This window comes from Hippocampus zosterae, chromosome 20, assembly GCF_025434085.1.
Source record: "Hippocampus zosterae strain Florida chromosome 20, ASM2543408v3, whole genome shotgun sequence".
Taxonomy (NCBI): Eukaryota; Metazoa; Chordata; class Actinopteri; order Syngnathiformes; family Syngnathidae; genus Hippocampus; species Hippocampus zosterae.
The window spans coordinates 12,152,608-12,179,962 of record NC_067470.1 but is presented as its reverse complement, the minus strand read 5'-3'; the positions used below and the strand labels follow the sequence as shown (position 1 = coordinate 12,179,962).

At 50.2% G+C, this 27,355-nt stretch overlaps 1 protein-coding gene and 1 long non-coding RNA gene across 6 annotated transcripts; both read left to right on the top strand.

Moving 5' to 3' along the window:
• The first annotated feature begins 7,509 nt into the window (after positions 1–7,509).
• Positions 7,510–9,031, top strand: LOC127593111 (uncharacterized). Its single transcript, XR_007960328.1, has 2 exons — positions 7,510–7,549; positions 8,815–9,031. It is a non-coding gene; the product is annotated as an uncharacterized LOC127593111 (long non-coding RNA).
• A 946-nt stretch (positions 9,032–9,977) lies between these two features.
• gpn1 (GPN-loop GTPase 1) lies at positions 9,978–16,098 on the top strand. Of its 5 annotated transcripts, none has more exons than XM_052054273.1 (14): positions 9,980–10,164; positions 11,077–11,170; positions 11,253–11,359; positions 11,543–11,580; positions 11,680–11,758; positions 11,838–11,932; positions 12,006–12,051; positions 12,485–12,631; positions 12,693–12,775; positions 12,929–12,968; positions 13,064–13,154; positions 13,870–13,980; positions 14,190–14,340; positions 15,924–16,098. In XM_052054273.1, exons 1-14 carry the CDS (start codon positions 10,030–10,032, stop codon positions 16,081–16,083), a joined length of 1,377 nt encoding a protein of 458 aa, XP_051910233.1. In that variant the 5' UTR covers positions 9,980–10,029; the 3' UTR covers positions 16,084–16,098. The 5 variants fall into 5 exon arrangements, with proteins under 5 accessions (XP_051910232.1, XP_051910233.1, XP_051910230.1 ...); XM_052054270.1 differs by lacking the exon at positions 15,924–16,098 and adding an exon at positions 14,656–15,503; XM_052054275.1 differs by lacking the exons at positions 14,190–14,340; positions 15,924–16,098 and adding an exon at positions 14,656–14,790 and having other exon boundaries at positions 9,981–10,164.
• Positions 16,099–27,355: the final 11,257 nt, after the last annotated feature.

The following is a 27,355-nucleotide window of genomic DNA, read 5'->3' as shown; positions in this document are numbered from 1 at the left end:
TCGGGCTCTTTCTGTTCGTTATTAAAAACTTTTTGTGTTCATACAAGATCTTTTCGTGTCTGCTTTACCTGGGATCCACCTCGTTATTTTGTTGTGCACGAGGCGATCTTTCATCGCCTCGGGCACAACGTGACACATAGATGTCCTTGTGAGCAGTGAGGCCGGTTTTCCTATAAAGTCTCTCAAGCTGCCGGGTTTGGGATTTCAAGGAACGTAGATGAGGGGTGAACCAAAGGGCAGACCGAGTAAAAAGGACAGAGCGGGACTTGACAGGGGCGAGCGTATTGAGGATGCTGGTGAGACCACAGTTATATTGGAAAACCAAATCATCAGGAGTGGAGTCAATGTCCGGAGTCAGGGTGGTCAGCCATGCAGTGAGAGAGTCAATGTTAATGTCTTTATTAATTTTGTTAATTTCTCCATTGCGAGACTAATAAAGGTTTTCTTAATCTTACTTAATCTTTAATATTACGGTAAACAATGGTCCGGGGTGATTTGGCAGTTGAGAGCTGGAGTGTAATGTTGAATGAGATAAGGAAGTGGTCCGTTATTGGAAGTTCATCAGCAGTACAGTTGGAGGGGGAAATACCAGAGCAGCAGATCAGATCCAGGGTGTGACCTTTGATGTGTGTGGGAAAATCTACAAATTGATCAAAACCAAGACTGTTAATTGAAGAAGTGAAGTCAATGGTGAGAGGGAGAGCAGTGTTGTCCATATGTATATTAAAATCTCCCAGGATTATTAAATTTGGTGACAGAGAGGAGGGATGGGTGAGGACAGTAGACACTTCATTTAAAAAGTCGCGGTGGGGTATGGGGGAGCGGTACACTGTGGCAATAATCGTGGGGATGGGTCCGGATATTTGACAGGCAAGGCATTCAAAGGAGGAAAGTGGCGGGAGAGAAACCGAAAGTACTTTCCACTTCTCGCGGTATACTATCGCGAGACCTCCTCCGCGACCAGAATCGCGGGGCTTGGAAATGTAAACAAATCCCGGGGGAGTGGAATCGTTCAACTGTGAGAAGTCCCCGGGAGTTTGCCAGGTTTCATTCAAGCAGAGAATGTCAAGCTTACGGTCCGTGAGGATATCTTGAATGAGATTACCCTTCCCAGTAAGCGAACGGATGTTAAGTAGCCCGAAGTTGACGGCGGCAGTCTCGCTGCTGCGGGGGCCGTTAGCCGACCTAGCTAAGCCGGCTAACGCACGATGGTCGATGGATCGGCCGGCGTTTCTGGATGGCCGACGGGAGGAAGACCAGAAGGAGACGATGGTGTTGGATCGGTTGAGGCAGAAGCCCCGACGAGACCCACGATGAATATATTTCCGGGAAGGAAAGCGAACGATGTCCGGGAGCCGGTGTAGAGCAGGAGGAGGGCCCAGTCATTGGAAGCGGAGCCGAAGGAGCTCGGCCAACGAGTACTGGAGCAGACCCTTGACAGGTCGATGGAGGAGCGACAGGTTGACAGGTAGGACGCTGAGACCCCGTGACGAAACAGTCGAAGATAGTTGAGAGTGCGAGATGATGACTGTGAGATGATGATCGTGATTCCATGCGAAACAATAAAACAATCGAGCGTAAAAACACCGTAAAACACAAAAGTTTGTGGGAGAGCAGCGGCAGCCAAAACGCGCCAGCGTTCACTCTCAAGAGAAACCTCTTGCCTGCTTAGTTTGTGGCCAAAGATTCTCTAAGACGGGAACCTTAAGAATACATACCAGAATACACACTGGCAAGAAACCCTATTCATGCTCAGTTTGTGGTAATAGGTTCCCCAAGAAGGAAAGCTTAAAAGTACACACAAGAACCCACACTTGCGAGAAACTTTTGAGAATTTTTGGCCACAATCTGAACAGGCAAACTGTTCAGATTGTGGCCAAAAATTCTCTGACAAGAGAAACTGAAAAAGGCACACCGAACACACACTGGTGAGAAACATTTTGCCTGTTCAGATTGTGGCCAAAGATTCTCTCAGAAGGGAAGCCGAATTAACCACACAAGAATCCACAGTGGTGAGAAACCTTTTCCTGCTCAGTTTGTGGCCAAAAATCCTCTAACAAGAGAACCTTAAAAACACACCAGAACACACACTGGACAGAAATCTTTTTGAGGGACGGACACCACCCAAGGGGTGAGACGAGGATTTGTTTTTTGTTTTTTTAGATAATCCTCGTCTCACCCCTCGGTAGTGTTGTGTCCAAGGACCGGCAACCCGAGGCCAAGGCCAAGGACTTGAGAAATCTTCAGAGGCCAAGGCCAAGGACCAAGGACTTGCCTTTCGAGGCCAAGGACCAAGGACTGATTTTGAAACTGAGGCCTAGCCGAGGACATGTATAAAACAATGCTATCATACCACTTGGCAGGTTCTCATGATTTGCAACACCCCTCCAACATAACCCTTTGCACTCCCTAATGCTTGAATGAAGTGTTTTTATTCAAAGAGTAGAACAGTCAGGGTACATGTTATTTATACTGAGAAAAAAAATCACATGGTATACATTTATGAATGAATGTTTTAGTGCAGTCGTTTCTTAATATGAAGTAAATCAACACTTAAAAGGTAAAAGGTTCAGTGCCACGTCAACAGGCATGACTTTGCATAGAAGTCAATCACTGACTGCAGAAAAAGTGGTAATCTCTCAGTGATAATTTTACAGTTTACCGGCAGCGAGTCCCAGGGACTCGCTGATCAGAAAAGTACGAGTGCCATTATGGATTGACAGAGTCCCAAATTTCGAATTCTGAAAGGGTCTACTTATTCAATTGCCTATGATAATAACACAAAACAACATATACATACAATTATAAACAAATGCTGGAAAAATTTAAATAATTCAGGAGCAGGCCTGAGGATTTCGGAAATTCATGGTAACCGTTTTTCGGTTCTGTCGGATTACCCAATGGGAAACCACAATAACAAATGTGGGGTTCCGTAAACGTTCATCATGGGAACCCATTTTTCTATTTTGACTGATATTGATAATCAAGAATTCCGAAACTCAAAAGTATAATGTTTCACGGGTCAATGTTTGAAAACGATGCATTAACAATGAACATTACATCAGCAGCTGTGTACTCCAGGTTTATTCCAAAAAATAAATGGATCAAAAACTGGTGTACTCATGTGGCATCATCAGAGTAGTTTTTCTTACCAATCCCGGGACGGCCTCGTTCGAGCCCGCTCCAACCAAAGTAATGATTTTTCACAAGATTCAATCCTAGACAGGTCTCCACCGCGAATATCCGAGTTCGGGATCATCGTGGTATATCCATCCATTTCCAAACCGCTTGATCCTCACTAGGCTCGCGGGAGGTGCTGGAGCCTATCCTAGCCGTCTTCGGGCAGTAGGCGGGGGACACCCTGAATCAGTTGCCAGCCAATCGCAGGGCACACAGAGACGAACAAACAACCACGCTCACACTTACACCTAGTGACAATTTAGAGTGTTCAATCAGCCTGCCACGCATGTTTTTGGAATGTGGGAGGAAACCGGAGTACCCGGAGAAAACCCACGCAGGCCCAGGGAGAACATGCAAACTCCACACAGGGAGGCCGGAGCTGGAATCGAACCCAGTACCTCTGTACTGTGAAGCCGACATGCTAACCACTGGACTACCGGGTCGCCCTCCTTTCTTATTAAATATCGTAATTAGTAGACCTTGGTGAGGTTTTTTCGCCGCCATCTCAAACTTTCATCCGCGCGATTCCTCAGTTTGCGGACTAAAATAACAACCCCCATACGCACATAACGTCATTGGTTGCACCCCCTTCCCCCTAACACTGAAAACAAAACAAAACGAAAGTAAATTAGAATAAACACACTCACACACCACACCACATCACAAACGCACATACAGGCGCAGTGAAATCGCGTTGATCATACAGTCAACTCGTGTGCGGTGACTTTTATAGTTCAACTATATTTCGGTACCGTGAAAATGACGCCACGGAAACAACACGCTACCGGTAACGATTGTTACTGCGAAGTCCTCAGGCTTGCCGTAGTTTTTTTTTGTATGTTTGTTTGTTTTGACTGAGAAATTTCCTTGCGTCCCAAAAACGCACATTGTTTGGAACTGCGTGTCCCGTGGGAAAATTATGCGCCTAGGACGCGGGACGCAGAGGTAACGAGATGACTGAATCTCTAATCGAAGATCTACTTTTAAATCAACTAACCTCACGGGATCTACCCTTACCGACGTGCACACGCAAACACACACGCACACACACACACACACACACGCCATGATGAGAAACAGCCTGAAGCTGAGGCATGCGACTTCTGCAGCCTGTTAACTATCGTAGCTCACAAGTACCATTTTAAAGTGCTTCCCTGAACCCTCCTAGATTCCTATTCTTTGCTCGTGCATTCGGTGAATTGTACACGAAGCAAACTCTGAATGAGAAGAATGACGATAAAAGATAGCACGCAACAGGTCTTATCACAAGCTGCAATTGCAGACGGCTGAGCGCAAACAACTTCCGGTGACGTAATCAGGCGCCACGGTAAATTCAAGATTTACCTGCTTTATTTTATTTTTTTAATATTTATTTTGTGAAAATGAAACTGATAGGATGATTAGGGTGCAGCGTAAATGACACAAAAAATATATTACTAACATGTACAAAGACACACAAATGGTTGTTTGTTTGTTTGTTTTTCTCCTCGACACTCTTCAGATCTACTCGGGACCTGTGTTAGATCTACCGGTAGATAAGGATCTACCTAATGGGCACCCCTGATCTAAACATTCTCTGAGTACTACTATTATTACCACTACCACTAATACTAGATTAATTAATTTAATACGTTCAAGTTTAAATTAGTAATAAATAATTAAAACAACCATTATTTTAAACTATGTACTATCAAAATTTATTACTCCAAACATGAGAAAGCATTCAGCAAACATAACTGGAATCGAGCAAAAGGACTCCAAATCCCAACAGCCAAACACGGAAGTGAAGTGCCGACATTATTGACTCGAGCTGTAACGCAAATGACTTGGTTCAAACAAACATTCTTGTGCAACTGCATAAACGTGACGACTGTGTAAAAATAACTAAATAAAAGACACCACTGTTACAGAAAGGCTTTACACGCTATTTGAACTGTCGATCGCGAACAGAACGAACCTTAATTAAAATAACTGTGATGCCGCTCTTTATACGTTGCGCTAGCTGGTACATGTCAGTGGCTGATCCGTCCCTCTTAAAGCGCCAGGATAAAGCCATCATTATGGGTTTCCTTGAATGGCATTTATTTGATTCCTTCATTATTTTTGCGGTCCTAGGACAAGGGGTTTGAAGCTCTAAAACCCTCTTCGTGTCCGAGGACCTGCAATCTGAGGCCAAGACCAAGGGTTTGACTCCGAGGCCGAGGACCTAGGTTCGCCCTTCGGTCCTCGAGCCGGTTCTCGAGGCCAAGGACCAACTCGAGGAACACATCTCTGCTACTGAGTGGATGTCGAGGATTGAGCACATTGCATGTCGAATATCGGACGTGAACGCAACATGCTCGAACGCTTTGATGGCTGAAGGCAGCGGCATTGATGGCTGAAAGCAGCGGCGTGCTTGAACGCATTGATGGCTGAAGGCAGCGGCGGGGGCACCGCAGGAAGTCATTCGCGCGCATCGAGCTGCAACGTGGGCGCAAACGAGCAGAAAATGTGATGAGAGCGCTCTTTGTGCGGTTTACAGTGAGTCACTCGAAATCAGGTCAGACTCTGCGACACTCGTAACTTCCTGTGCCGAGCGCCCACTCTCGCTCCGTCGCTCCACTCGCAATGGCCGGCCACACGGATGGCACAGTGATTCCAGCCACGTTATGCCAGCCATGGGCGCCAACTGGTAAACGTGGGGCACGCGGCCTCGTCTCGGGCTCCGCGCGTGCGCACGCTCATCTCTTCTCCCGTCCGACGGCCCGTCGCCGTTACCGACGGCCGACCCGATTGACTTTGTCGCCCGACGTATTGGAAAAGGCAAGGGCGACGCTAGATATCCCCCCCCCCCCCCGTTCGGCCCACCTCACCCGGCGGAACGTCAACAGGAAGTTGGCCGCCGCGAGAAGCCCCAGTCAGCAGCTTTTGCTCCGGGAGCCACCATCCTTTCATCCCAAAGTGGAACCCGACGAGATCAAACGCTGACCTAGAAGCTTTCATGTGTGCTAAAGTGGGTCGGGCGTCACGCTTCGTCACGCCGGCCGGTCGGCCTGTGCAGTTTACAGAGGAAGATCAAAGATGACATTGGCGCCGGCCAATCGGGATATAGGCGCCAAGGAAAAAGGGGTTTTTGGCAAGGAACCACGTTGGTAGCCTTTGTTTGTACAGAAGCTTACTTTAGTTTTGCCCTGATGTCAAGTGCAGGAGATTTGGAACTTGGGAAAGTTGAGAAATGACCGGCCCCATCAAATGCACAAATTGACTTTTTTGAGCTTTTAGCCATGTCAAAATGCTAATTCTGTCATCGATGAGTTAAATCCCCTTTTTCTCGAGGGGTCGGGGGCGTGTGGGGGCCTCTCCCGTCCGACTTCGGGCAGTAGGTGGCCTACACCCTGAATCTGCAATGACCTTAGGCGTCGAGGTGTTAAAAAAATAAGAAAGAAAGAGGGTGCGCGAAAGCAGATGGCGCAAGTCAGCAGATGCGTCGGGTGGGCAACGTATGCAAGGAACCAACAGAAGAGACCGGAGGTGGCAAAGTTGGCCAAGGTGGAAGAGGGAAGCCAGCTCGAAGTCAGGTTCGTGCTTTGGATTGAAGGGAAGACAGTAATATACAGTTGTGAAGAAAGATGGACGGAGAAGAGGTGAAGGTGGTGATTACATTTGCAAAGGGACAAGACTTAAGTCGGGTAGGTTGTTGTCATACCTGTCAACTTTTCGGAGCGCCAAGCTGTATAAATTACCCCAAAAATCCTTATAAAGAGCAAAAAATCCATATAACATACTAAAGCATTTTATATGTCAAAATAAAACCCATGAAATGTTCAATGATATTTATTGTATTCCTGCGTTACTTTTTTCACCAACTCCAAATGCTGACACATCGGCTCGAAGTTACAGCATCCATTCATATTTACTTTGGATATGAAAGCATTCGAGTAGAGTAGCACCATTATGGGCAAAAGCAAACGGAACTACCTGTTAGGGGAAAAAATAAAATAAAACAAAAGGGACATTTTCAGAATCCGTATGATTTGTGCGATACGACCATATGCGTAAGATTCACCACAAAATCCGTATGAACTATGGCTAAACCGTATGAGTTAACAGGTATGTGTTGTGCCACTGGTTTAGTCGTCTGACTTGGTTCGCACTTTGTATCAATTGGCGGGAATGCGAATTGTTTGCCGACCGCCGCCATGAAATTCAATCGGAAGAAGTAGAAAAAGAAGGAGCAGAAGAAGTAGAATAGTGATGGGAATTCCGGCTCCTCTTTTGGCCCGTTGCCCTAAAAAGAGCCGGCTCATTCGGCTCCCAAATGACTCCTCAGTTTTTTTTTTTCATTTCATTCATCTTCCGAACCGCTTGATCCTCACTAGGGTCGCGGGGGGTGCTGGAGCCTATCCCAGCTGTCTCTGGGCAGTAGGCGGGGGACATCCTGAATCGGTTGACAGCCAATCACAGGGCACACAGAGACGAACAACCATCAACGCTCACACTCACACTCGCGAGCCGACCACTGAGAGAGATTCGCCTAGGTTCTAACTGCCTTCGTTTATTACAGAACTGATTTTGCGCAGTCCACCCGATTCTTCCTTCGTTCTGTCTTTTCGTCCCCGATGAGTAACCAACACCAGAGTCGGAGAACTTTAACAGAGCGAATACTGCGCTTTTACGGCAGCTCACTCTCATCTTTTTTATGCTGTTGCAATTGGTATCACACCTAGGTAAAGTTTAATCACCGTTGTTACAGTCATTCGGGTTTGTTTCAAGTGTCATTCTTCATATTAGGTTTGGGCATAACCTAATCGCCAGAGTAAAAAGATATCTATATAAAATTTTAGTTCGATGGAAGTTTATACGAAGGTCCTCAGACATCGATCTTCGGAGCCTCCGAGCCGTTCACACTTTTTATTCATAGGAGGGTGTAATAGTAGGGTTTTCAATTATCGGGAGAGAATAATGACGAGGACACCTATATTTTATATATATGTGTATATATGCAATCAACGGGTTTATTAATGCGACGCCCTTCTTTTTTCTCACACGACGCGGACCAGCCGGCCGATCGGATAAAATAGAAAGAACACCTCCAACCTTTTAATGCTGATTACAATTTTTATTCCAACTCACTCATAAATAAATGAAAGTAGTAATATATGTTCGAGATGAATTATAAAAGAGATAGAAAGTTAAAAGATATCAAAGAGATTTATATATAAAAAAGCGTAAATGAGAAAGATTCATAAAACAAAAGGGTACATAATTTTCACGCAATGACATTATCCCGTAAGCGCATTTCTGAAGCTATTCTCTTTTTTAATGTCTATCATCGGATCGCCTTCCGCAGATTGATCAGGTCCCGAAATGCTCCCGAGGTTTGACTTGCCTGTTTAATAATTGAATATTTCATCGCATATATTTTATTCTTTCTGGTTTTAGATTAATATTTTGGGGAGAACACTAGGTGTCTAGTGGTTCAGGTTTTTCTTACCAATCCCGGGACGGCCTCGTTCGAGCCCGCTCCAACCAAAGTAATGATTTTTCACAAGATTCAATCCTAGACAGGTCTCCACCGCGAATATCCGAGTTCGGGATCATCGTGGTATATCCATCCATTTCCAAACCGCTTGATCCTCACTAGGCTCACGGGAGGTGCTGGAGCCTATCCTAGCCGTCTTCGGGCAGTAGGCGGGGGACACCCTGAATCAGTTGCCAGCCAATTGCAGGGCACACAGAGACGAACAACCATCCACGCCCACACTCACACCTAGGGACAATTTCGAGTGTTCAATCAGCCTGCCATGCATGTTTTTGGAATGTGGGAGGAAACCGGAGCACCCGGAGAAAACCCACGCAGCCCCGGGGAGAACATGCAAACTCCACACAGGGAGGCCGGAGCTGTAATCGAACCCGGTACCTCTGCACTGTGAATCCGACGTGCTAACCACTGGACCGCCGGGCCGCCTACTCCACAGTTTTTTTTGTTGCTTAAATTAATTTACTACCAAAAATAACGTAATATTATACAATACAATACAATACAATACATGCTGATTTATATAGCGCTTTCACAACAGCAGCAGCTGTAACAAAGCGCTTAACAAAACAGTTAACATAAAGTAAAATAATAAACACAACACATAACATAAAACACGGACAGTCAGGCAGTTCTAACCACTTTTCCATCACACGCTTTGTTGTTTGAAGGAGTTTGAGATGAAAGAGGAGAGAATCAAAGTTTCCTTTAACCAGTGGATCAGAGACGTCATGCTCAAAATGTGCACACGTCAGCTACAAGCTAAGTTTCAAAGTCAACAAGAAGCTGTAGCATCCATTGACGAAAAAAAGAGATTGGTTCACTTCTCCTGTCCCATGGAAATCCATTTAAATTCCAAGCGGCGACTCACGGTTCCAAATACGCATCGGCGCTCTGCGCCAACGCTCCTCTCTCCTCATCCTCAACTTCAGCAGGCATCCATTCAGCCGCACCAACACCGACTGTCCAACAGCGCAGACATAGCCACTGAACAAAACGGGGTTGTGAAAAATGCTGCCCATTACAGGCGCAAAAAACACAAGCGCCCCAGGTCTGTCCAGCACCGACAGTCAATGGCGCCGACGCGTGTGTAACCCTCCCCTTCCTGTTCTACCACTTGACCAATCACGTGCGGCTTTAACCAAAGGGGGGAAAAACAGGGGGAAAAAAGTCGGCTCCTATTCGGACCGGCTCCCATTGAGGAGCCGGCTCCTATCGTTCACTTCAAAGAGCCGGCTCGAAGAACCGGCTCATTCGCGAACGACACATCACTAAAGTAGAAGAAGAAGGAGCAGAAGAAGAAGAAGAAGAAGAAGCGGAAGCGGAGAACAATGGCGGCGCCCGGTGCTACGCGCGGCGTCTTGTCGGATGTTCAGAAGAATCTCGCGGAGGAGAACAATAAGAGGAAAGCCGTGTGTTTGCTCGTGCTTGGCATGGCGGGATCCGGAAAGACCACCTTCGTTCAGGTAGCGCTCCAAAGAAATTGAGCAAATCGCGATGCTAACAGCCCAGCTCGTCAACGTCGTCCGTCCAACAAGGTCTATCGAACAACCGAACCCGCCGAATCTGCCTCGCTGCGACCAACCGGGACGCTGTCCGAATAAGAGCGCGGAACGTTTTTGATTCGATTTCTTTCTTGATTCATTTGGCGAAATGTCCACTTTGCAACGTGACGTCACAGCCCGTGAATAGCCCCGCCAAACCTTGGCGGGGCGGCTGCGAGAGCTTGCTCACGACACCCTTCTTTCTCACGTGAAAACTTTGCCGTCAGTGCCTTTTTAGTCCACACTTTGAATTCGATCCACGGAAGTCGTCATTGATCTTTTTCTTGTGCAAACGTTTTCTCGCGCGTCGGCTCGAACACGATTCAAAAGCCCAAGAAAGACAAAATGTTCGTTTTGGCCTCCCAAAAAATGTTGGGACACAAAATGCTTCACCAGTACTGCAAGTGAATTTTCTGATATTGTGAATATACAGCAGGGCCAGAGCGCTTGCAGCGCACGGCTCGCGGTGGCGCTGGTCAGGGCCACCGGCCAGAAGAAGCCCGCTACTCGGCGTGAAAATAGGTCTGGCCTTTTCAAATAGGTTGGCCCGTCCGACATCAACTGAAATAGCTTTTCTTATCGCTTTTGGATCCAGTGAAAAGAAGCGATCTTTGTTTTTCCAAATGCCGTCAGCGATGTATCGCACGTACGCATCGGCGCGTGTCATTTCAGTCTGAACGACAGCAAAACGGAAGGCGCGCTCGACGACACCTTTTCCAAGTTTACCCCAGGGGCGAACGACTTTGTCTTGGACTGTCGCTATGGCAATATTGCCGAGTGGCGGCCCGCGTCGGGTTCCTCGTTCAATGCTGCCCCGTCTGGCGGATTCCGCAGAGGCTGGCGGCTCATCTTCACGGCCTCCAAAGCCCTCCTTACGTCATCAACCTGGACCCCGCCGTCCGCGACGTTCCCTTCCCTGCCAATATCGGTAAGGCAGGGCTCGTCGCCTCCTTTGCCCACGCGCCGCTCTCCGCTCGCTCAGCGCCTCCATTTGACGTGGGTCCCGGCAGACATTCGAGACACGGTCAACTACAAAGAGGTGATGAAGCAGTACGGCCTGGGACCCAACGGCGCCATCGTCACCTCGCTCAACCTGTTTGCCACGCGCTTTGATCAGGTGACTTGCACTCCTTGGGCACCGCATTGGCCTTTTGCCGAGGGGAACGCCTTTTGGAGCCAAAGCCCCACCCACCATTCGTTCCCTTTAGAAGTTCTAAGATAAGATTTATTTGTCCCGCACTGGGGAAATTTGCTTGGAAAAAGTCAACTTGTGGGGGTTTTCTATGTGCCTGCGTTTTAGGTGATGCATTTCATCGAGAAGAAGCAGCATGATCACAGGTCAGTCAATTGATTGGACGAGGAAATGCAATGTTGACGGCGGGAGGCGTCTTTGACCTTTCTCGGCTTGAACTCGAGCCCTGCGGCACACCTCCGCAGGTACGTCCTGATCGACACGCCCGGCCAGATCGAAGTGTTCACGTGGTCGGCGTCCGGCAGTATCATCACGGAAGCTCTGGTGCGTCCGTCGCCGGCCGCCCTCGGGCCGCTCGCTTCCCATCCTCGCCGGCGCTTGACGTGCCCTTTGTGCCCGGCAGGCGTCGTCCTTCCCCTGCGTGGTGGTCTACGTCATGGACACGTCTCGCAGCGTCAGCCCCGTCACCTTCATGTCCAACATGCTGTATGCCTGCAGGTCGGGAAAGCCGCCGCCGCCTGGCCCGGCCGCCGCTCGGGACGTTCTCCGATGTCCGTCCTTGTCTTTGCAGCATCCTCTACAAGACCAAGCTCCCCTTCATCGTGCTCATGAACAAAGTGAGTCGCGTCCCGGATCCTCCTTGCTTCCAGAGCTTTTCGGCGGGGCCCTCGGACCGCGTCCGGCTGACGGCAAAGCTCGCCGTCGGGGTCGATGAGCCCCGAAGGCGGAGACGAGCCGCGCCGTGGCCTTGGGTCGCCAGATATTCCACCCGTGGCGTTTGTCGGTTCACTTTTTCAGATTTCAAAGCGGGCGTTTCACTCTGCGCCGATGGCGCAGGCGTCGGCCAGCCCGCCCGTCCTGAAAAGTGATGCCGGACAGCGCGTAGTCCTTTTGCGTTTCCCCATTTCTCGGTCTTCTCAGCATGAGTTGCAAGAAATCAGTCATGAGAAAGGCGCGGTCGGAAAGTGCTTTTCGCCACGGCGGGTGTGTCTTTTGCCGACAAAGAGCCCGTCGCAATGGCGTCCTGACCGAGGCGTGTGTTTCTTGCAGACGGACATCATCAGGGAAAGCTTCGCTGTGGAGTGGATGAAGGACTTTGAGGCTTTCCAGGACGCCCTGAACCAGGAGAGGTCCTACGCCAGCAACTTGACGCGCTCCATGAGTCTGGTCCTGGACCAGTTCTACTCCAACCTGAGGGTAAGCTGGCCGGGCCTCCTTCGGTGGCGTCGACCGGGCTGACTCGGCGCTCGTCGCGCAGGTGGTGGGCGCGTCGTCGGTGACGGGCAGCGGCTTGGACGAGCTGCTGGTGATGGTGCGGGAGGCGGCCGACGAGTACGAGCGGTGAGAATCTTCTCCTCCAAAGCCTGGATTTTGCACGCGCACGTGCGCTTGACCCGGGGAGGCTTTCCTCCGTGACTTGCGTTGGCTCCCTCGACTTCTCCTTCCTCTGAGAAGAATTTCACATTTGCGCGGCGGCGCGCTTTTGCCATTCAGGGATTATCGGCCGGAATACGAGCGACTCCGCAAGCAGCTGGTGAGTGTTACCGCGCCCTACCGTCCGCCCCGGAGGCAGCCGGCCGCCCGGCAAAGAATCCCGTCTGTGTTTCTCGCCCCTCCCCTGTCCGGCAGCTGGAGGTCCAAAGCGGAAAACGCCAAGAGCAGCTGGAGCGACTCGGCAGGGACCTCGGCGCCGTCCGCATGACAACCGAATCGGGCGCAGGTGGGGGCGTGCGACGCTTCGGTCAACGCTTCGGCCGCTTCTCTCGTCGTTTTTCTTTTGGAGAAAGAAAAAGTCACTTGCCAAAGTCACTTGCGCCTTCCCCGTTGAAAGCTCCGGGTCGGACATCCCCAGGCGGGGCCTCCCAACGGCGACTTTCACCCATGCTTCTGAGCGGATGATGCAAGCGAGCGCAACGGCTTTCCCAAACTTCAGTGGCGCCAAATGCTCCAACCGGTGGCATTCGGCTCCAACGCCATCACATCATCCCACCAAATCTCGTCGCGCTCAACGCGGAACGGGACGAGTGAAAAAGGGGGCTTTTGCTCACGCCTCGGAATGTTTGCGGAAGTGCGTGCAGGTGCCCGTGTGGGTGAAAGATGTCAACGGTGATCGCACTTGACATATTTGAGACGGCCGTTCGCCGTGCCGCTATTTTCGGTGAAAGCCAATCACTCGCGCTTTTTACCCAAGCGACACTCATCCGAGTTACTTTTCAGAGAGGAGGCGGAATATGGGCTCGTTGCGCGCTTGCTGGGAAAGAAAGGGAGGCCCGATTCCCTGAAACTCGGGCCGCAGCGTTCCAACGGCCGGGACGCGAGAACAGCAGCGTTCCTTTTGAGTCCGCTTCAATTCGAGCCTTCGCAGATGGCGGTGCGATTTGCTCGCGTGATTGTGGCCGACCCCCGCCGATGGCGCCGCTTGTTTTTTTTCCCAGAAACGGCCAGCACTGGCGGGCCCAGTGACCTCATCATGACTCGCGGCGCCCGCGACTCCGAAGACGACGACGACGAGGCGGCGAGCGACGCGGATGACGTGGACCACGGCAGTAAGATGGCAGCCGGCCTCTGTATGCACGTGCGGTCGTTCCGATCTCCGAGGCGGTGGGCGTGTCAGGCCGTGAGGGTGCGGTGCGCTTTGTTCCGCCACCTGCGGGGGGGACGTTTCACTTCCCCGTCCCAGGTCCGGTTCCTCCTCGTGGACCCTGAAGTGCCCCCCCACTCCCCCGCTCTCGGCAGAAAACGGCTTCACCGACAGTCCGTGCGGCACTCGTGGCCGGCTCGCTGCGACTGAAGCGCTCCTCGCTGTCAGAGTTTGAACCCCCGGCTTCCCACGGCCTTTTTCCAAACGTGCCCATTCCCGTCCCTTTTGGGCACACGCGCACGAGCGGGGGCTCGAGACAAAGAAGGTCAGTCCCCTTTTCAGAGAGGTAAAGAAAAGCGTCGTCCTCCGGCAAAGCGATATGGGCTAAATCTTGCAATGGGCGCAGGCAATCAAACGATCGGCGCGCGTCGACCCGCTTGTTGCCTTTCCGCGCCCATCTTATCATTTTCCACAGCCCGACGCCTCCGAGGGCCGCAACAAAAGCCCCCGTGACGAAACACTCGCAGATAGGTCGGCGGTCTGCAACTGTAGAGAGAGAGAGAGAGAGACGCCCCTTTCGCATTTCTTCTCATTCCAAGCTAGCTTGATAGCGGCCTCTTGTCTGTCTGTTTGTATTCAGGGGTGGAGGAGAGCAAAGAGGAGGAGGCCTTTGGAAATTTCCTGCGGGAGAGGAGGGAGGTGGTGGAGGTGCGAAAAAACAAGTGCCGCTTCCCCTCAGGCCCTTGACTCGGAGCGCAATCAAGATGTCCTCAAAGCCCTGCCCCCTGTCCTTGCACGTCGGACTCGGCGCCCGTTGCGGGCTCTACCCGTCGAGTCGGCTTTATTTTCTGTCGCTCTCCCGACACACGCTTGCGCGTCGGGCTCACCGAAGCCTCGAAACGGGGCCCAGAGCCGGCGGCGCCCCTTTTCCGCCCGGTACTCACCCGATTCGAATCGTCGACTCCCGACGATTCGAATCGGCCGGGAGCGACGGGCGACGACCCGCGCCCGAAACGGTCCGCAGCGCGCATCAACCGAATCGGCGGACGGAGGCCGGCGAGAGCTCGATGCCGGCGACGGACGAGGTTTTCCCGCACGCTTCCAACTACTCGGCGGCCCTTTGAGCCGTCGGCGTGCCGCTCGTCCTTGGGGACGCGTGACGTCTCGTCAATGGAGCCGCTCGTTGGGCCCCGCGGCTGCTTCTTCTCCCGGTGACTCCGCGGTCCAAAATAGGCGGACGTGTACGCCACGCGATGAGGACGTCCCTTTCATATGCACTCTACGTCTTGAATTCGGGATGCAAACGACAATCTCCTCTGTGACAAGGGAACCGTTGGGGCTATTTTCATGTGCTTTACAAAATGCAATTCCAAAAAAAACAAACATGACAGTGTCATCTTGAGGGCGGGGGTGGGGGGGCATAAGACAAACCTACGGTTGAAGCCATTTTGCATGAGAGACTTCAATAAAGAACAAGCAGTAACTCAACTGACTGACTGAAGGACTGGTTTTTTTTTTCTTTTTTAAATCCCATTTCGGAGCCACCCATTTCTCGAGGAAAACGCTTCTTGGTGCGTTAGCCCGGCTTATTCAAGATGGTTGCTTGCTCCTGTGTGCATGCCAAGCTATTGGCTGGCAACCGATGCCACATTGCCGCTTCTTTGCGGACGTCATCCGAGAGGCAGCCTCGCTTGCTGTGGTCTGAGTCGGGGCCGAGATGGAAGCCCACCGAACGCTGACGGGCAACCAATCAACTCGCTGGGTGGCGCGGCGGGTCACTCATTCGAGAAAGGACGCGGGTAAGTTCGCAGCTCTTTTGTCTTGGGGTGGGTGGCGCCGCGTGGGATGCTGACTGTCGCGAGCTTCTCTGAGGCTTGTTTGCTTGTTGAGTAAATTGAGAGAAAGAAGGTCAGTCCCATTTTCAGAAAGGAAAAAAAGCATCGTCTGCCAGCAAAGCGACATGTTCAAAGGAGCGGGAAGAAGTTGGATCGAGTGGTGGAATCGGATATCACTGGATCATTTTTCCCTAGATGACGGATGCATCCGCGTGCTCCACAGATGCAGGTAATCTCCGTCGTTCCTGTTTTTTTTTTTCAATGATCAATCATCAGGTCATCCTCGTCGTTACTCATGAGTGTCCATCATTCCGCATTCAGTCGAGTCTCCAGCAATTTGAAAACAATGTCTCGGATCCAGACATCGATCGAGACTCTTGATCGCTGCGGGAATATTTGAGGTTGAACAATGCGGAGATTGAAGGGAGCTGAAAATGTTTGCGTGCACCTTGTTCCCTTGCAGCTGTCATGACACAGTGATGCCGAACGCGCTGACAAGATGCACGATTGTGCATGATACGGAATTGAGGCAAGTTAGTGTGCAGACAGTAGATAATGAGGAGGAGCCTCAGCAGTGGTACACATTCGATGAGGTCCGTTGATTTGCAATCTCCTGCATAGCATTATTCTGCTGACAGAACCTGAGTGTACTTTTTGTTGAGGTTGTCAGCATCCCACAGGGTGCTTGGAGCTTTCACCACCCAGATAGAAGTCTATAGCAGGCTTGTGTTTCACCATCTTGGATGATGTCCTCCGATGGTTGAAGTGTACCATAATTGCATCTGTACGCACACACACACACATACACAGAAAAGGCACCTGCCGATGGCCGCCTCCTCTGGCGCTAACATGGACTTGAATGATCACTGAAAATTGCAAACTCCTCCATAATTCGGTGAGGCGTCGAATTTTGGCCAGACATTGCAAATTCCCGGAGGGGCTGAACATTGTTCTTGGTGGATGCGTTGCAGCTACGGGCCGATGGGAACGGGAAAAACACACCATGGTGGGAGAACGGAACAGTATCAACACAGTGTGTTGACACGCCTCATGAGGCCTCATGGACCCATCACTAGTGATGTCGAATGCGTTGACAAGATACAGGATTGTGTACGATACGCAATTGAAGCGAGTTAGTGTGCCGATAGTAGGTGATGAGATGCCCCTTCAGCCTTACCTTCGTGCACTTTTTGTTGATGTTGTTGGCATCCCGCAGGTGTTAGCACCTGACACCACCCAGGTTGACGTCTATAACAGAGTTGTGCCTCCCATCTTGGAAGATGTCCTCCGAGAGTTCAAGTGCACCATAATTGTGCCTACTTGGGCTCCAACTTGGAGTTGAATGATCACTGGAAATTGCAAACTCCGCCATAATTCGGTGATGCGTCGAATTGTGGCCGGACATTGCAAATTCCCGGAGGGGCTGAACATTGTTCTTGGTGGATGTGTTGCAGCTACGGGCCGATGGGAGCGGGAAAGACACACACCATGATGGGAGAACGGCGGGGTCAGGATGCGGGCCGCAACTGGGGCCAGGCAAGTTCGACGCGCCTCTCATTGGGTGATGGCCCCCCACAAACGTTTCCCGACCTCTTGGCTCTCGTAACGTTGGCAGGACTCTCAGGCAGGCATCATCCCCAGGTTCATCCACAACATTTTTGTGCACCTCGGTGGCCATCAATCGCCCATGACGCTGTGCGAGATATACCGCGGGGATACCGTGGATCTGCTCCTCGAAAAGGTCACGTTGTGTCAAAACCAGGACGGCAGGCTGGTCGGAGGCCTCTGGGAACTGAAGGTGCGCTCAGCAGACATGGCCTGGCGGATCCTCAGGCGCGGGCTCACCAGGAGGAAGACGGCCCGCACGACCATCAACGCCTGCTCAGAGGTAGGACGTGCGCACCGCCCCGTCTTTGATTCTGAAAGCTTTTGACTTGCGGCTCTCACTTGTCTTGAATTTGGATGTCCTTGTCGGAAAATCATTCTGCCGTGCGGTCGAAAGTTCAATGGTGATTGATCAATTGAAGAGGATGACATAAAAAAAAAAGCCTTAGCGGTTAGCGCGTCGGCTTCATCGTGCTTCACCGACGTAAAGGGTTCGATTGCGCCTCCGGCCTCCCCGTGTGGCATTTGCGGGTGAAATCGACATTCATCTCGATGCATTGGTCGGTAAAATCCGATTCAAGCGCCGTTTTATTCATGTTAAACGTCACCTATCTGCCCTTTCCGAGGCGCAATGAATGCACCATCGTTTTGCGTTTTGTGTTGAATACAGATGGTACCCGTGCGTCACATACAGTCCAGTACACTACTAGGGAAACAATATGGAAGTTCGCGCAAGCAGCAGCGAGGAAACTACTGTATTTAATGCTTCCGCAACATTCAGATCTTATGTTTGGAAATACTACGGCGTTGAAAAGAAAGACGGAAAGATTGATAAAAGCTCCGTAATTTGCAAATAATGTTGCACTACGAAGCCATACAACGACAGCACCACAAATATGCAGACCACTTTAAACGATGGCCCCACATCACCGACAAGTTTCCCGCCCCCTTCCCCGCCTCCCTTCCAGTTCCTCGTTGGACACTGGAGAAACTCTTGGCAAACCAGGTCAGGATCAGAAAAAAATTGCCTCTTATTTTGGGGGTCCCCTTGCAGCTCACTGTGACTGCACAAGGAAAAACTATATATGGATGACTCTTTTGGACATTTCATTTTGACACTCAGTGAAGGTGGTCTGTGTACGCTACAATACACACAGCAGCTTTGAGGCTGTGACTGCCACATTGTTTCAATTGTATTTTTTTTCTGTCCTATGGAGATTGATATTTCATATAAGACACTCAGTGTGTAGTCTGTTTGTGTTTACACTACAGCAACAGCTGTGAGTCTAAGGTGCCAAATTGTTTACATTTTCTTTGCACAAAACCCAATTGTGAAAGGGCTTAAATAAGTTGTTTTACACGTTCTACTGTTTCTAAGGAATAAAGTGGTCTACTTTTTGCAATACCATACTGAATTCCATCTTTTTTTAACCGTTTTTTCTTTGCGTATTTGCATCATGTTTAATTGCACAATATCACAACAAATTGCACTGTATCGTATCGGATCGCATTGATTTGAACTAAATATGTATCGCGTCGTATCACATCGTGAAGACGGTGAAACGTATCGCATCGTGTCGCCAGAAAATTCCATGTATTGTTTAAGTATCGCATCGCTGGTAGTGCATCGAGATGTGTATCGAATCGTCCTCAGTGCTGAGATTCACATCCCTAGTCAACACGCATGCCCGAATCCTCAGACTCCCATTTTTTTTTCCTCGAATTTGTCAATGCTTTGCTATGCTTGCTGCTTGTATTGTACCTTGTGGGTTTGTGTCGGGTGCAGGTGGACCTGGCAAGCAGCCAGACCTTCAGGCACGACCGGGAGGCGGATGAGCGGGCACAGTAGACGGTAAGAATCTATGCGTCCCTCGTGCCGCTGGGCCGCATCATCGCGGCTCTTGCGGAGAGAGAGACACAGGTGCAGCACGCACACGCCCGATGACAGACGTTGATGGTCGAGCTGACCTGGCTGTTGACCAAATTCCTGTAGGGACTCCATCCTGACGCGCGTCCTGCAAGACTCGCTGGGGGGGCGCACCAAGATCATCATCATCGCCACCGTCCCGCGACTCTTCAGTGACCTTGAGGTGCGTTTGTCCCACCGTGGTAAAAAAAAAAAAAATTGAGATGGAGATGACATGTACTTGGACTCCAGTTCTTTGAGTCCACCATGAGGCAAAGGAACCGTCCATCCAGACAATTTTTTTGGCCTTCAACTGCACATAATCGCTCATCTGGTTTCAAATGACATCGTTACACGGATGAGGACCTCGAGGATGCAGTCAAACCTCGGTCTCGACCAAACCGTTTTTTGACCAAAAATCTTTGGGAGTTTTTGGGGTTTCGGATTACGACTGAAATTCGGTTCTGGAACAAACTGAACGCACTTAAATGCATAATTTGACTGCTCTCGCCTTCCTTACACGAGGACTGTCGCTTGTGTCGCTTTCCAATGTGAGTAGACATGTTCAATACACATTTTTTATCTAAAAACAGCGTGTGTACTGATATCGTTAAATACTATGAGTATGTTAACGCAGGTCAACAGCAAGCCAAACTCATTTATTCATGAGCCAGGAAACTGAGCGTCTTGCTCCTTTATTACGGTCTTCTTGACGGCATACAGTGAACAACTGACATCAGCTCAATGAATTGTAGAGTGAAACTAAAATGAACATCCATTAATATCATCCATCCATCCATCTTCTACCGCTTATCCGGCGCCAGGTCGCGGGGGCAACAACTTTAGCAGGGAAGCCCAGACTTCCCTCTCCCTAGCTACTTCTTCCAGCTCTCCCCGGGGGATCCCGAGGCGTTCCCAGGCCAGCTGGGTGACATAGTCTCTCCAGCGTGTCCTGGGTCTTCCTCGGGGTCTCCTCCCGGTGGGACATGTCCGGAACACCTCACCAGGGAGGCGTTCAGGAGGCATCCGAATCAGATGCCCAAGCCACCTCATCTGGCTCCTCTCGATGTGGAGGAGAAGCGGCTCGACTCGGAGCCCCTCCCGGATGACCGAGCTTCTCACCTTATCTCTAAGGGAGAGCCCGGACACCCTGCGGAGAAAACTCATTTCGGCCGCTTGTATCCGGGATCTCGTTCTTTCGGTCACGACCCATAGCTCGTGACCATAGGTGAGGGTTGGGACGTAGATCGACCGGTAAATTGAGAGCTTCGCCCTTTGGCTCAGCTCCTTCTTCACCACGACAGACCGATACAACGTCCGCATCACAGCAGACGCTGCACCGATCCGCCTGTCGATCTCTCGCTCCCTCCTGCCCTCACTCGTGAACAAGACCCCAAGATACTTAAACTCCTCCACTTGGGGCAGGATCTCCCCCCCGACCCGGAGGGGGCACTCCACCCTTTTCCGACTGAGGACCATGGTTTCAGATTTGGAGGTGCTGATTTTCATCCCAACCGCTTCACACTCGGCTCCGAAACGCTCCAGTGAGAGTTGGAGAGCCCTGTTTGAAGGAGCCAACAGCACCACATCATCTGCAAAAAGCAGGGATGCAATACAGTGCACTCCGCTTAATAGAACACCGGTTAATAGAGTAATCCGCTTAATAGAGCAAAAGGCTCTGTAACAGATTTGCCTAATGCAATTTCCTATAAAGATACTCCGCTTAGTAGAACAGATCTCCGCTTAATAGAACAGGCCGTAAGCAATGAACATTGTAAACTAGTGGTTTTCGAAGTGTAGCTATCGCGATACTGTACCACTATCGCGAGAAAACGCGGTAGTTCTAGCCGTATACAGTAACAGGTAGCACGCGTCACTCCACACATAGACACACGCACGTCACAATGGCTTCAACTTCATTCAAGAGACGAGAGAGAGACGAAGTGTAGCTATCGCGATACTGTACCACTATCGCGAGAAAACGCGGTAGTTCTAGCCGTATACAGTAACAGGTAGCACGCGTCACTCCACACATAGACACACGCACGTCACAATGGCTTCAACTTCATTCAAGAGACGAGGGCTATCACCTGCGGATAAGAAGGACATACTCAGACGATACGATGCATTGCCGGATTCTCAGAAGGTACGCCCGCGGTTTCCAGGACTTCCCTCTTATCCAGCGCATTGAGAGGGAAGTCAACCGCAAAATTACGGACTCCTGTTTCCAGACAAAAGTAACGACATTTTTCTCGTGATTTGAGATGTTTGACTGAAGTTGATTAAAGTTGTTGTTTGATTAAAGATATGGACGTCTACAGTCGAAATATCTCTTCTAACTCGTCAGCAGGGGGTTTTCTGTGTGCATAACTTGGTCGTCGACGTGTCTGAAGGTGTACCTAATAAAGTGTCTCCGGTTAATAGAGACCCCGCTTAGTAGAACAGAAGCGCTTCGGCCCAATGGTGTTCTATTAAGCGGAGTGCACTGTACTGAGGCCACCAAAACGGACCCCCTCAACGCTTCGGCTGCGCCTAGAGATTCTGTCCATGAAGGTTATGAACAGAATCGGTGACAAAGGGCAGCCTTGGCGGAGTCCTACCCTCACTGGAAACGATTCCGACTTACTGCCGACAATGCGAACCAAACTCTGACATCGGTGGTAGTGACCGAACAGCCCGTATCAGGGGGTTCGGTACTCCATACCCACGAAGCACCCCCCACAGAACTCCCCAAGGGACACGGTCAAACGCCTTCTTCAAGTCCACAAAACACATGTAGACTGGTTGGGCGAATTCCCACATACCCTCGAGGACCCTGCTAAGGGTGTAGAGCTGGTCCACTGTTCCATGGCCGGGACGAAAACCACACTGCTCCTCCTCAATCTGAGGCTCGACTTCCTGACGGACCCTCCTCTCCAGCACCCCTGAATAGACCTTACCAGGGAGACTGAGGAGTGTGATCCCTCTGTAGTTGGAACACACCCTCCGGTCCCCCTTTTTAAAAAGAGAGACTACCACCCCGGTCTGCCAATCCAGAGGCACTCTCCCTGTTGACCACGCGATGTTGCAGAGGCACGAAAGTAAATTAGAATAAACACACTCGCACACCGCACCACATCACAAACACATATACAGGAGCAGTGAAATCGCGTTGATCACACAGTCAACTCGTGTGCGGTGACTTTTATAGTTCAACTATATTTCGGTGAAAATGACGCCATGGAAACAACACGCTTCCGGTAACGATTGTTACTGCGAAGTCCTCAGGCTTGCCATAGTTTTTTTTTGTTTGTTTGTTTGTTTGTTTTGACTGAGAAATTTCCTTGCGTCCCAAAAATGCACATTGTTTGGAACTGTGTGTCCCGTGGGAAAATTATGCGCCTCGGACGCGGGACGCGGAGGTAACGAGATGACTGAATCTCTAAACATTCTCTGAGTACTACTATTATTACCACTAATACTAGATTAATTAATTTAATACGTTCAAGTTCACAATAATAATAAATAATTAAATCGACCATGATTTTAAACTATGTACTATCAATATTTATTACTCCAAACATGAGAAAGCATTCAGCAAACATAACTGGAATCGAGCAAAAGGACTCCAAATCCCAACAGCCAAACACGGAAGTGAAGTGCCGACATTATTGACTTGAGCTGTAACGCAAATTACTTGGTTCAAACAAACATCCTAGTGCAACCGCACAAACGTGACAACTGTGCAAAAATAAATAAAAGACACCACTGTTACAGAAAGGCTTACACGCTATTTAAACTGCCGATCGCGAACGCAACAAACCGTGATTGAAACTAACTGTGATGCCACTCTTTAAACGTTGCGCTAACTGTCACCTGTCCGTGGCAGACCCTCCCCTTTTAATGCGACAGAGTTAATCCATCTATATGGGTTTCCTTCGATGGAATTTATTCGATTCTTTCGTGATTTTTGCGGTCCTTATGCAAGGGATTCGAGGCTCTAATCCCTCATTGTGTCCGAGGACCGGCAATAAGAGGCCAAGGCCAAGGACATGACTCCTGAGGCCAAGGACTAAGGACTTGACTACGAGGCTAAGGCCAAGGATCAAGGACCGCCCCTCGGTCCTCGAGCCGGTCCTCGAGGCCAAGGACCGCCTCGTGGAACACATCTCCGCCTCATAACCCTCTGGTTGTTCTACATAGAGCTCACAATCTATAGGTGCATGAAGATAAGCTGTCTTTACATCCATTTGGTGGAGTAGCAAATTTTCCTGAACCGCTTTTTGCATTAGTACCCTCACGCTTGTCATATTTGCTGTTGGAGAAAATGTTTCCTTAAAATCGATGCCATGTTTTTGACTGCAGCCCTTAGCAACGAAACGAGCCTTATATTTGTCTGTGGCATCCTCATTTCTCTTTAATGCATAAACCCACTGCACACTTTCCTCGGGATAGCTCTGTTAGGGTAAAAGTGTTGTTTTCATTCAATGACTCCATCTCTTCGTCCATAGCTTTGGTCCAATTGTCAGCGTTAAGTGAACTTTTTGTCTCTTTGAAAGACTGGTACGTCACACGTCAGTCTATAACAGTAGTCAATCCGATCCGATCCTGGGCAATCGGCCCCCGTCAGGGACTTGCCCCCCCTCCCGGGTCCCACACCCGGCACGAATCCCGTTGGTGTCTCGCAAGGTTCCCCGCCAACATTTCCTTCCCACACCTCCCGCAAACTACCCTTCTCCCTCCGCGCCCACCCTCCCCATTCGCCCTTCGCCCCCCCCGCCCTGCCTCCACGCGCCACGTCCGCTCCCTCCCTTGTCCCTCCTTCCCTCTCCACCTCATACTCTCTGCAGACTCTTTCACAACCTCTCACGTGTCTGGCATAGTTTGCTTTCGTCACCCACCTTTCACACCCTCCACACTGTCTCCTTTCTCCCTTCTCCTCATACGCTCCTCCCGTGCAACTCCTTTGGTGACTCATTTTATTACCTTTCGACGCAAACCTCCTTCCACACTTCTCGCACTCAAACTCCACCTGTTCCTCGTTCCTGCGGTGTATGCGTTTCTCGTGCACGGTTAGACCAGCTCTACTCCTGCACACCTTTCCGCACCCGTCATACCGACATACCAACCCATCATTCACCCTCCTCACATTCCTTTCCAGTCTTTCCTCGTTCCTTCCCACCTCATATCTGTGACCTTTCTGATTTTCCCATTTATACAGGTGATCCATTCGCTCGCTCACTCTCCGCTTCCATCCTTCCCTGTCACTCGTCAATCTTTCCACCTCCGTCCAGTCCATTCCTGCATTCCTCATCACTCTATTCCAGTACAACACCGTTTTCCTTTTGCGCCCTATCCTCTTCCCTCTTCCTTCCAGTTCCTCCCACCATCCCAATACCATAGCTTTTGTTAGTCTTTCATTTCCCCTACGCATCACATGTCCAATTCTCTGCAACACTCGCCTCTCGATTTTCCACTCGATGGATATTACTCCCAACATTTTCCTTACATCATACATATTCACTCCTCTTTCTTGCATTTGCCTCAGTGGTTCTCCGTTCCTATCACTCCACACATACCTGTAGCACCTATCCATCCACTTCTGTAGTTTCCCCACATCCTTCTTCAACGATGTTCTTACCTGACAGTCATACAGCAAGCTGCTCGCCACACACGCCTCTACTACTCTCCCTTGCCACCTCTTAGATAGTCGTGTCCCTTTCAACCACCCTTTCACACTCCCCCATAGCTTTCCTGCCCTCTTGATCCTGTTTCTCACATCTGCCTGAGTCCCAATCCAGCTTCCCAACACTCTAATCTCCTCCCCCTCTAACGTTCCAAACTCCAGCACCTCCTCCTTCTCCTCATTGTTCCTCTCTTCCCACTGGGCCATTACACTTTTCAGTCTCCTTACACTCTCATGTATCTCTCCTTTCGTTCCCACTATAGTAGTGTCGTCCCCAAACAAGGCGCTCGATACCCTCACTTCCTTTGTTTCCGAGCTCCCTCTCTCCGAGCCATGTTCACCTGCGAATGACCCTCCTGGTATGCACTTCCACACCACCATTTTTTCCTCCCTGTTATCTTGATTCCTCGCCGCTAGTGCCTGCCTCATCACCGCCTGATGGTAGATGTTAAAGAGGATCGGTGATGTAGAGCATCCTTCTCGCAGCCCTCTCGCTGGCATCCATCCTCCACTCACTCCCTCCCTTCCCCTCACCTTATACTCTGTCGTCTCATGCAGGTCCATAATGGTGTCCAGACATCTGCCTTTCAACCCATACTTTTCAAGCAACATCCATAGCGCTGGTTTGCTCACTCTCGGATACGCCTTTTTCAAATCTAACTGTCTTGCACATGGCCAGTCGTTGTCATTCATTTCCCTTACCCCTTCCTGGGTCACTCTCTTCTTACAATCTTCTACATCCTCCTGTATGCGTACCATCATTTGCGTTACATCTGCTATGGACCTCCCTTTCCTATAGCCCGCTTCGTTTTCGTCAAGGAGCTCCAGGTGTTCAGCCCACCAACTCAGTCGCTTCGCTAACATTCTCCCTAACACCCTGCTGCCCATACTCAGCAGGCACACTCCTCTGTAGTTGTTTCTGTCATTCCTGTCCCCCTTCTTATGTATCGCTACCATCAGTCCCACTTTTACACTTCCCTCCCACTGGTCCGCCCTCTGCTCAAACATCTGCCTCACTATCTTAATCACTCTTTTTCTCACTTCCTCACACGCGCTCCGTATATATCCTATTCTCACCCCATCTTCTCCCGGTGCTGACTCCCGTATCTCCCCCATAGCCTTCATGATTTCTTCCCTCTCAGGCACCTCATTCATGATCTCGTTTGCTTCGCTCGCTCTACTATCGTCCCAGAGATCTACTGCTCCTTGAACTGCCTCTTCTATCACTCTTGGTTCTTCCTCGTACCTCTCCCTCGACATGCTTTCAAAATGCTCCCTGAACTCCTCCGTTGTCACCGTCGTGCTCCGAGCTTCCGGTTTATCCCTTTTTCCCAACTTCCTCAGACATTTGTACATGTCGCCAATCTTTCCTCTAGAACATGCTTCCTGACAGTCCTCAATCACTCCTTCCCACCAGTCTCTTTCTAGCCTCCTCAGCAACTTCTTCAATTCCTTTCGCGTTTCCTTCACTTCCGCTTTTAGTCTGGTGAGTTCTTCCATCTCCCCCACTCCTCTCCCTCCTCCCCTCACTCTCAACCTTCTCCTCGCATTCAGTGTCTCCAATTTCTTATTCCTTCTGTCTACCCTCTCCCCTATCCTCTTCTTCATCTCTTCTATCTCCTCCTCTCTCCCTACCGTCCAAGGATTGGATATTTCTCTTCTCTCCCTTCCACATACCTCCACTGCTGTTTCCACCATTATGTTCGCCAACTCCATCCACCCACTCTCCTTTCCCCGTCCTTCCTTGTTCAACTCCTCCAATTTCTCTCTTGTCCTCTCCTCATATTCTCTTTTCTTCTCCTCCACTTTCAACACCTCCCACTTCGCTTGCACCGTTCTCCTTTGGGTCCTCTCTTCTGTCCTCCATCTCTTCCACTCCCCATTCACCTTCATACACACCGGTCTATGGTCTGACAATTCATACTCACTCATAGTCCACATCCTTTTCACAATGCGGTGTCTCTCATTCCCTTTCACCAGAAATCCATCCAACTCATACCATTTCCCGCTTGCCATGTGTCGCCACCTCCCCCTCCTTCTAAACCTCCTTTAGCTGTTAACATATGCCAGATCGTGCTCCTGACACCATTCTATTAAATCCCTTCCGGCTTCATTCATCCTCCCCAACCCATGCCCCCCACACACACTTCCTATCTTCACATTCGTTCCCACACTTGCATTGAAGTCTCCTCCAATTATCAGTCTTTCCCTCCCTCCCATTTCCCACCTGACTCCCCATATCTCGTCGGCATGTCTCCATCTCTCGTTCGTCCGTTCCCCAGCTCGGTTGGTAGACCGATACCAACCGGAGCCCTCCCAGCACCACCGC